The 9668-nt window shown below is 59.4% G+C and overlaps 1 protein-coding gene and 1 long non-coding RNA gene across 15 annotated transcripts; one reads left to right on the top strand and one right to left on the bottom strand.

Moving 5' to 3' along the window:
* Positions 1-248: 248 nt before the first annotated feature.
* Positions 249-1313, bottom strand: LOC149121232 (uncharacterized). The gene is made up of 3 exons (XR_016224273.1): positions 1175-1313; positions 491-588; positions 249-385 (listed from the first exon to the last, which is right to left on the bottom strand). It is a non-coding gene; the product is annotated as an uncharacterized LOC149121232 (long non-coding RNA).
* A 3148-nt stretch (positions 1314-4461) lies between these two features.
* Positions 4462-8120, top strand: LOC100346913 (asialoglycoprotein receptor 1). 14 transcript variants are annotated; one of them, XM_051825274.3, is made up of 9 exons: positions 4462-4609; positions 4823-4922; positions 5868-5984; positions 6088-6183; positions 6266-6337; positions 6468-6554; positions 6647-6798; positions 6876-6982; positions 7075-8120. In XM_051825274.3, the coding sequence occupies exons 2-9, from the start codon at positions 4853-4855 to the stop codon at positions 7229-7231; spliced, it is 858 nt and encodes a 285-aa protein (XP_051681234.3). In that variant the 5' UTR covers positions 4462-4609; positions 4823-4852; the 3' UTR covers positions 7232-8120. The 14 variants fall into 14 exon arrangements, with proteins under 14 accessions (XP_051681234.3, XP_051681239.1, XP_051681240.1 ...); XM_051825279.3 differs by having other exon boundaries at positions 4807-4922; XM_051825280.3 differs by having other exon boundaries at positions 4462-4613.
* The last annotated feature ends 1548 nt before the right edge of the window (positions 8121-9668 follow it).

The raw sequence follows: 9668 nt of genomic DNA, 5'->3' as shown, positions 1-9668 counted from the left end.
GTTTTTACTGAAAGCAAGTGACCTCCGCGCCACGGTAAAGTGGAAAGCCGTAAGTCACACTCTGAGAAGCTGGGGGCCTGTGTGTGTAGAGGAAGCTTGCTTTGTTCGTGTTCACGGAGCTGTGCTTGGCGCTGAGCTGCAGAGACCTTTACAAGGGCTAGTTGATTCAGTGGATTTCTTTGTTTTTTAAGATTTGTTTATTTGAAAGGCAGAGCTACAGAGAGAAAGGGAGAAACACAAGAGGCAGAGGCAGAGAGCCTCACTCCTCAAATGGCTGCAAGGGCTGGGGCTGGGCCAGACGGAAGTCAGGAGCCTGGAACTCCATCTGGGTCTCCCACGTGGGCGGCAGGGGCCCATGCACTTGAGCCATTGCCTTAGCAGGACACTGGAATTGGGAACAGAGGACTTGAACCTGGTCACTCTGATACGGACTGCGGGCTTCCCAAGCAACGTCTTGACCATTGTCAAATGCCCACTCCCTACTGCCTACCTGCTTGTCTGGTCCTTGGGTGTTGTGTCCGGTCTTCAGGGTGGCCCCAGTGAGTCTCACCTCTCCACTCAGCCCCCTTCCCCGGTGAGGAGGGCTCACTGTAGGCCAGTGTGGAAAACATGGCTCGTGACTGAAGCCAGGCTGCAAGACACTGTGCTCTTGGGTTACTAGGGGCAGGGGGGAGTCGGGGGGAGCCAGCTGCCATGCTGTGAGGGTGCTCAGGCAGCCCTAGGCAGAGGCCACGTGGTGAGCACCTGAGGCCGCCCACCAGGCACCGGCACACAGGCCCTGGGCATTCAGCCTTCCACTGCACCCTCGGGGAGAGTCCGAGTCAGCGCCCACCTGCTGGGCTGCACCCAGACTCCTGACCCACTGCACCCTCGGGGAGAGCCCAAGTCAGCGCCCACCTGCTGGGCTGCACCCAGACTCCTGACCCACTGCACCCTCAGGGAGAGCCCGAGTCAGCGCCCACCCGCTGGGCTGCACCCAGACTCCCGACCCACTGCACCCTCAGGGAGAGCCCGAGTTAGCGCCCACCCACTGGGCTGCACCCAGACTCCCCGCCTTCAGAAACGGAGCCAGGGCACCAGCAGCCACTGTTCCTGGTTTCTGAGCTCCAGGGTCACTGTTTTGCAGCAGTAGATAACTGATACACACGTGCGGCTGTAGAAATCCAGTATGTACCTGTTATATCTCGAAATAGAAATGGAAAGACAAAGAATTCAAAACCAGCATGTGCAGGGCCGGCATTTGATGCGGTGGTTAAGATACCACTGGGGGTGCCCCCCTCCTGGAGCGGGGTGCTGGTGTGCGTCCCGGCTGCTCCGGTGAATGTGCGTGGGTGGGCAGTGGCAGATGACGCAAGTCCTTGGGTCCCTGCCACCCGTGTGGGAGACCTGGACGGAGTTCAGGCTCCTGGCTTTGACCTGGCCCAGCCCCGGTTGCTGTGGTGGATGGAAGATGTCTCTCTTTTTCTATCTTTTCCCTCCCTCTCTGTCAATCTGCCTCTCAAATAATTAATTAGAAAAGCAGCCCTTCCCCTCCCAGGTGCCACACCTGGTTCTGGAGCCCTGACTAGGGTAAGCTGGCACTCTCAGGGTAATGCTATTTAGCAGCGCTAACCTTATTTATGACCATATGTGTACATACATGAAGCTGTACATACAGATGACCCGCACGTATGCGTGTGTGTGTGTTTTTTAAAAAAGATTTATTTATTCGAAAGGCAGAGAGAGTTATAGAGAGGAAGAGGTGGGGTGTGGGGGTTTCATCTGCTGGTTCACTCCCCAAATGGCCATGATGGCCGAGCTAGGCCTTTCCAAAGCCAGGAGCCAGGAGCTTCTTCTGGGTCTCCCACATGAGTGCAGGGGCCCAAGGACTTGGGCCATCTTCTACTGCTATGCCAGGCCATAGCAGAGAGCTGGATTGGAAGAGGAGCAGCCAGGACTAGAACTGGCGCCCAGATGGGATGCTGGTGCCACAGGCAGAGGATTAACCTGCTGCGCCATGGCGCTGGCCCTGCATTTATTTATTTGACAGGTAGAGTTATAGACAGTGAGAGAGACAGAGAAAGGTCTTCCTTCTGTTGGTTCACTCCCCAAACAGCCGCTACAGCCGGCGCTGCACCAATCCGAAACCAGGAGCCATGTGCTTCTTGATGGTCTCCCATGCGGGTGCAGGGGCCCAAGCACTTGGGCCATCCTCCAGTGCCCTCCCAGGCCACAGCAGAGCTGGACTGGAAGAGGAGCAAACGGGACAGAATCTGGCACCCATATGGGATGCTGGTGCTGCAGGCGGGAGATTAGCCAAGTGAGCCTCGGCGCCAGCCCCCTCACATATTTTTTTAAAAATATATATTTTTTAAAGAGTTGCAGAGACAGAAAAAGAGAGATCTTCCATCCACTGGTACACTTCCCAGATGGCTGCAATGGCCAGGACGGGGCCAGGCGGAAGCCAGGAACCAGGAGCTTCTTCCGGGTCTCCCACATGGGTGCAGGGGACCAAACACTTGGGCGATCTGCCAGTGCTTTCCCAGTCACATTAGCAGGGAGCTGGATTGGAAGTGGAGCAGCTGGGGCTTGAACTGGTGCCCATATGGGATGCTGGCGCTGCAGGAGGCAGCTTTACCCATTGTACCACAGCGCCAGCCTCTGTACGTGCGTTATACACACCGATGATGGCAGTCTATACGCGTGGGCCCGATCTAATCACACAGCCCCTTTTAAAAGCTCAGAGGTGGTCGGAGTTGGAGCGTGGGTGAGAGGTGATGCGCTGTTGCTGACTTGGAAGGCGGAGAAAACCACCTGATTGTAGTGACCCCCAGGAGCAAAGAGTGGCCTGCGGTTTTCAGCCACCCGGGAAATCACGTCCGTGCCGGGAAGGGGCTGGGAACTGGGTTGTTCTCTGCCCCCAGAAAGGAATGCAGTCCTGCCGGCTCCTGACCCTGCCTTGGCGAGACCTCAGCAGACAATCACAGTTGGACTTCTCCTTGGACGGGTGCCCTGTAGGCTGCGAGCTGATAGACGAATGTTGCTTTAAGCCACGTAGCGTGTGGTCCATTGTTACCCAAGGGTGCACAACCCACACACGAGACTTCTCCCGTGAAGATCTTGCACAATTCAAGGTAGATATTCTTAAAGGAATAAACAGAACCTGCAGACAGGTCCCCAGAGTGCATAATCTGTTACTGTTGTAGCATAGCTTTTCGCTACTTTTTGCTTCCTCAAGTGTTACTCCTGGTATGTTGCAGAAGACTTGCTTATAAATTCCTGGCCCCTGACCTACTGAAGCTCCCGGGCTTTGGAGGGTGTGGCTGCTCCCTAGTCAGTGAGCCTGGGGGGAAACAGTGAGAGGGCAGGAGCTCAGGCCGCTGTTTTGCAAGCTGAACACCACCGTGTAAGCAGCATCCAGGCTAAGATGACAGATTCCATCACCGCCGGAGCCCCCCTTCGGCTCCCTGCCAGTCACCACGGCTATGAGGGTCGCTGCTCTTCCGACTGAAGTGGCGCAGTTGGTCTGCTTGAATGACCTAGGTTGTAAGGGAGCCTATCAGAGATCGCGAAATCCTGCCGCAGGCCCAGGGCGTGTACATAGCAGGAGGGTACTGGGGAGCCAGACAGAGGAGCCACCACACTTTACACACGGGCCACGTGGCGGAATATCTCACAGCCACAACTGCTCACTGAAAGGGCTTCGTGAAGCAGCACTGGCGTGCCCACGTTAGCATGGTGAATATCGCCCAGTTTGCAAGTTAGCATCACACAACCCTCTCTGATGGCCCCCGTGGGGCCAGAAGGAGCCACGTTCTGCATTTCTAGAACCCAGGGCCCAGCCGTGTCCGCAGCTGGGGGTCCTCGTGGTTCTAGGGGCAGCACACAGGGCTGGATGCTGCAGTGCCTCGCTGCCCTGTGCTGCCCTCTTATAGAGTGTGACCCTGCGCAAGCTCTTACCTGTCAGGACCTCAGCTTTCCCACCTGCAAAATGGGATCCCTGGATCCCAGCAGAGGCTCCCTGCCTCTCCTGAACCACGCCCCCTGGCCAGGCTGGGGGCTTGGCTTGGCCTCACAGGAAGTTGGGACCAGTGGCTCCAGTGTCAGGGTCACAGGCCCAGATTGGGCAAGAGCAGGGAGCCGCTGCCTCTGATCCTGGTCAGGAATGTTTGGAGGCACCAGCAGTTCTGGGCACTGCACAGGCAGGAAGTGAAGGGGGAGGGGTGGGGGTAAAAATCGGCTCCTCTGGGCCTGGCTCCTTCTCTCCAGTGGTGCAGTGAGGAGCAAGGTAACTGGTGTGTGTGTTGGGGGGGGGGTAGGGGTGGGGTTCAGCTAGGAAACTCCCTCTCCCTGGGGAAGGGAGCTGAGACCACTCACCCTACTCCACCCCCATCCCAGTTCCAAATCCATTTCTACTTTTGTTTACCGTTCAAAGTCCCAGGCACGGCAGATGCCAGGCTCTGTATGCCGGGACACAGGGACACAGAGCTGGGGTTCAGCGCCCTCGTATGGATCCTGCCCCCTTTCTCCCACTGTCCAGGGCTGTCCACCCAGCCCAGGCTTTGGCCCCTCCTTAGCCTGGGATCTGCACGCCACTGAGGGAGCCAGGAGCCAGACGTCGAGACCTTCAGCAAGTAAAACGGGAAGATAAGCAGGGTGCCAGTGGGGGTGTGTGTGTGGGGGGGGCTTTGGTGGTGGGGGAGGGCTGGGTGGGAAGACATCAGAGGATGGATTGGGGGGGGGTGTCAGGCCTGGGAGGGGATGGAAGACAGGACAAAGGTGTGCATGGAGCTAGGACTTGATGAGGGACCGCACCCCAAACTCCAGCCCCAGCCCTGTTCAGCCCCAGCCTCAGCCCAGCACCAGTGCTATAATGACAAAGGAGTACCAAGACCTCCAGCACCTGGACAATGAGGAGAGTGACCACCATCAGCTCAGGAGAGGTGAGCAGCACCTGTCAGCCACACACACACACACGTGCCAGCACTCCGTGCTCCTGCTGCGCCTGCAGCCCCTGGTTCTGTGTGGGTCTCTGACATGGGGGGCAGGGACTGAGGGGCCTTCTTGGGGGTACGGTGCGGGACTTGGGGTTGGAGTCCTTTTCCTGGACACAGGTGCCCTTCTCTGAGTCCCTTGACCTTGGCCATGCCACCTACTTCCTAGGGCCCTGGGGAGATTGGACTCAGGGGTGCGGGAACTGGGGAGATGAGGTTGCTGTCTGCTTCTCATGGAGGGAACCCCCTCTTCCTTTGCCAACACGGGGTGGGGGGCCTGCACCCCGTGCGTGTGTGTGCACTGTGGGGCTGAGACATCTGTCCCTGATCTGAGCCGGCATAAGGACACCCCACAACTTCTTTGCCTTGCCAGGCGGAGGTAGGAGGAGTGTGGGGAAGGAGGGAGGCCCTCAGATTCCAGCTCACAGGGGACAGGCCTAGAGGGTTCTACTCATCTCCCTGCACGCAGCCCAGGACCGGTGTGATTCAGGGAACGGCCACAGTCCCTTCTTTATCTTCGGTGGGAGCGGGGTGGAGTGGGGGTGGGGGGGTGAGGGGGTGGCGTGGGGAGGAGCGATGCCCCTAGGCGGCGGCGGCTGCGGCTCGGACGTTCCCCGGCCGCAGTGACGCCGTCTTGCCACTAGGTGTCAGCAAAGACCCAGCGCTACCGCAGGGCTCGCGGGGGTCGAGGCTCAGGTCCCAGCGCTCCGCTTCGCTCTCCGTCCTCCAGAGGCCTGGGGCTCGGCAGGGTCGCCCGCTGCGCAGATTTCATACCCTCTCCGTTGCTCCTCGTCTCTCAGCAGCCTTAGCCTGTTCCCCTGCCGGGACCCCGGAGCTGCGCCAGGCTCCCCCGCGACCCTGACTGAGCTCCCGGCACCCCCTCTCCTCTTGCAGGGCCGCCGGCCCCCCAGCCCCTCCTGCGGCGTCTCTGCTCCGGACCCCGCCTCCTCCTGCTCTCCCTGGGCCTCAGCCTCCTGCTGCTGGTGGTTGTCTGTGTGATCGGATCCCAGAGTGGGTGCCCAGGGGTGGGCAGCGAAGGGAGCAACAGTGAGAGGGGTCAGGTGGCGCGGCTCAGCTCGGTCATTGGGTCCCATCAGTGCCCTCTCTTGCCCAGACTCCCAGCTGCAGGAGGAGCTGCGGGCCCTGCAAGAGACCCTGAACAACTTCACCTCGAGCACTGGGGCCGAAGTCACGGCACTGAGCTCCAAGGGTGAGGGGGGCTGGGGGGCTGGGAGGCTGGGGGGCCGGGGGAGGGGAGGGTCGTGCGGACCCTGAGCCAGCCTCTCCCTCAGGAGACAGTGTGGGGAAAAAGATGAAGTCGCTGGAATCCGAGGTGGAGAAACTGCAGCAGGACCTGAAGGAAGGTTAGAGGGCGAGAAGGGGAGAGAGAGAGGCAGAGGCGTAGGCGGCCGTGGCAGGGGTGTCCGCTCCTGGATGACCGACCCCCCCACCCCCACACTCCCCGCCATGACCTCGTCTTCCTCCTCGCCCCAGATCACTCCAGCCTACTGCTCCACGTGAAGCAGTTCGTGTCCGACCTGCGCAGCCTAAGCTGTCAGATGGCGGCTCTCCAGGGCAATGGTGAGCGCGCAGGTGTCCGGGCCCACCCGGCCGCGCCCCGCCTCCGCTCCCAGGAGCGCCTCGGAGGCTTCAGCCGCGCTCTGCCCCCGCAGGCTCAGCGGGCACCTGCTGCCCCGTGAACTGGGTGGAGCACGAGGGCAGCTGCTACTGGTTCTCGCGCACGGGGAAGCCCTGGCCCGAGGCGGACAGGTATTGCCGGCTGGAGAACGCGCACCTGGTGGTGGTCACGTCCCGGGAGGAGCAGGTGAGGCGCTCGACCGGCATAGGGCAGGGGGCTGGCAGGTTGAGGGCACAGGTCGCCACTTCTCCCCTCTCCCCTAGAAATTTATCGAGCACCACATAGGTTTTCTGAACACCTGGATGGGCCTCTCCGACCCAGATGGGGTCTGGAAGTGGGTGGACGGCACCGACTACGAGGCCGGCTACCAGTGAGTGCGCGGACGCCCGGGGTGGGGGTGGGGCGCTCGTGGCCGAGGGTGAGACCTCGTGCGGCCCACACTGGCTTCCCGTCCGCCCGCAGGAACTGGAGACCAGGCCAGCCGGACGACTGGTCGGGGCACGGGCTGGGAGGAGGGGAGGACTGCGCCCACTTCACCAACGACGGCCGTTGGAACGACGATATGTGCCAGCGACCCTACCGCTGGGTCTGCGAGACGAAGCTGGGCCCGGCTGCCTAGGCGCCCCCTCCCTGCTAATTTATTTCCTGGGTGCCTCGACCTGCCGCGGGGGCCGGGGCTCCTCCCCATCCTGGGGACGACCCTCTAGGATTTTAAGGGCTGTGGAAGAAGATCTGACCCCGCCCCGGGCTCTTTCTGTAGTTGGCAGGTTATTGTCACCAACACTTATTTTTTAGAGTTAGAGAGAGAGAAATAAACGTAGCCGTTCTGCGTTACCTGGTTTTGGGGGCCTAGGACCCTGAAGAAGATTGCCAGCTTTGGGAGGTGCCCTGAGAGCTGACTGGGGGTGGGGAGCAGCCAAGGCTCTGACGCCCGCTGGAGCCCTCAGCGCCCTGCTTCCCATCTGAGGCTCCTGGCCTTGGCCATGGTGGCCGTCTGGGGAGTGAAGCAGCTCATGGAAGGTCTCGCTCTGTCTCTGTAACTCGGTCTTTCAGATAAATAAATCAGTGGTTTAAACAAAGAGAACTGAGTGGGGCTCAGGACTGGGTGCCCGGGTTAGGAGCCAGCTTTGTTATCCACAGTGTACTGTTTGGGCAGGCGTCTCTGCTCTGTGTCTCAGCTGTAACACAATTGTTGGGGCTGGCGTCGTGGTGGGAAAAGCCACTGTCTTCGGCAACTGATTTTGCGTCCCAGCTGCTCCAGTTCCAATCCAGCTCCCTGCTGATGCACCTGGGAAAGCGGTGGAGGATGGCCAAAGTGCTTGGGCCCCTGCACCCATGTGGGAGACCTGGAAGAAGCTCCTGGCTTCAAATCAGGCCCAGCTCAGGCCATTGTGACCATTTGGGGAGTGAACCAAACCAGATGGAAGATTTCTCTCTCTCTCTCTTCCCTCTCTGTCTCTGTGTGCCTACCTTTCAAATCAATGAATAAATCTTAAAAAAAAAAAAAATGGAATTGTGACTGGAGACCATCGTGGGGGAACCACCCCGATTGGTTGTGTGCTTTGGGAACTTGGAAGGAAGCTCTTTGGTGTCTGCACGTTCATTATGGTTAGCAGAGCAGCATCCCCAGCACTGCAACAAATACACAAGCAGGAACCCACCAACGGCGGAGGGAAGAGGGGAGCCGGCGCCGGGGAGAAGCCCACAGCGGACGGCACCCACAGCCAAGGCGGGGGTCAGGGCGAGCGGAGGAGCACTTTGCAGAAGCATAGGAGCTCCTTAAAAACTGGCAGTATGCTCACCATGAATGGGACCTCAAGAGGAGAACTACTCTGAGCCGGCACCGCACCTCATTAAGCTAATCCTCCGCCTTGCGGCGCCGGCACACCGGGTTCTAGTCCCGGTCAGGGCTCTGGATTCTGTCCCGGTTGCCCCTCTTCCAGGCCAGCTCTCTGCTGTGGCCAGGGAAGGCAGTGGAGGATGGCCCAGGTGCTTGGGCCCTGCACCCCATGGGAGACCAGGAGAAGCACCTGGCTCCTGCCTTCGGATCAGCGCGGTGCGCCAGCCGCGGCGGCCATTGGAGGGTGAACCAACGGCAAAGGAAGACCTTTCTCTCTCTCTCTCTCACTGTCCACCCTGCCTGTCAAAAAACAAACAAACAAACAAAAACTGGCAGTGTGCTCACGCATGAATGGGACCTCAAGAGGAGAACTACTCTGACCACGACCAAGTCAGAAATGAACACAAAAGTGAAGCCGAAAATAGACCCGTCACTGGACAGTTTTCTCAATAATTTTAAGAGAAAACCATAGGGGGGAAAAGTCGTTTAGAACTGAGCAGTGAGAGCATACACTGGGTGGGTGGGTGGGTGGGTGGGGCGGCCTGAAGCAGCGCTCAGGAGAGAGCACAGGTGTTACAAGACAAGGAAGTGTGGAAAAGAACCGCCAGATAAATCGCCCAAAAGAAAAGGAAGGTATCTGGGCAGGCACTGCGGGGCACGACCCCCCCTGCAGCGCCAGCATCCCATGTCTCAGTGCCAGTTCGAGTCCCAGCAGCACTGCGTCCCATCCAGCTCCCTGCTAATGTGCCTGAGAAGGCAGGGGATGATGCCCAAGCGCACGGGTCTCTGCCACGAACCTGGGAGGCCTGGATGGAGTTCCAGGCTCCTGGCTTTGGCCTGGCTCTTGTGGGCACTTGGGGAAGTGAACTATCAGATGGAAGATCTCTCTAACTCTGCCTTTCAAACAAATAAATCTTTAGAAACAAACAAACTGCAAATATGAAAAATCCAGATTTTCCTGTTCTGCTCACGGGTGGACTTAGACCCCTTGGGAGCCTTGCCTTCCTCCTCCCTCCCCCTGGACCCATAGCGCCCCCTGGCCCCCAAGGCGGATTAGAGGCCTTCGCGGTGGCGGCAGCGACCCCTAGCGGTGTGAGCCACGTCTCTCTTCCTGGCTTCCAGCAGCCACATCGCTGCAACGGACAACCACACCTGCGAATTAACAGTGAGGTGGTTGGTGGGGGACCCCGCCTTGAGCCAATCGGGTTTGGAGGCT

Source organism: Oryctolagus cuniculus, chromosome 17 (genome assembly GCF_051225735.1).
Source record: "Oryctolagus cuniculus isolate XC-2025 breed Fujian yellow rabbit chromosome 17, ASM5122573v1, whole genome shotgun sequence".
Lineage (NCBI taxonomy): Eukaryota > Metazoa > Chordata > Mammalia > Lagomorpha > Leporidae > Oryctolagus > Oryctolagus cuniculus.
This window is presented reverse-complemented; position numbering and strand designations above follow the sequence as displayed.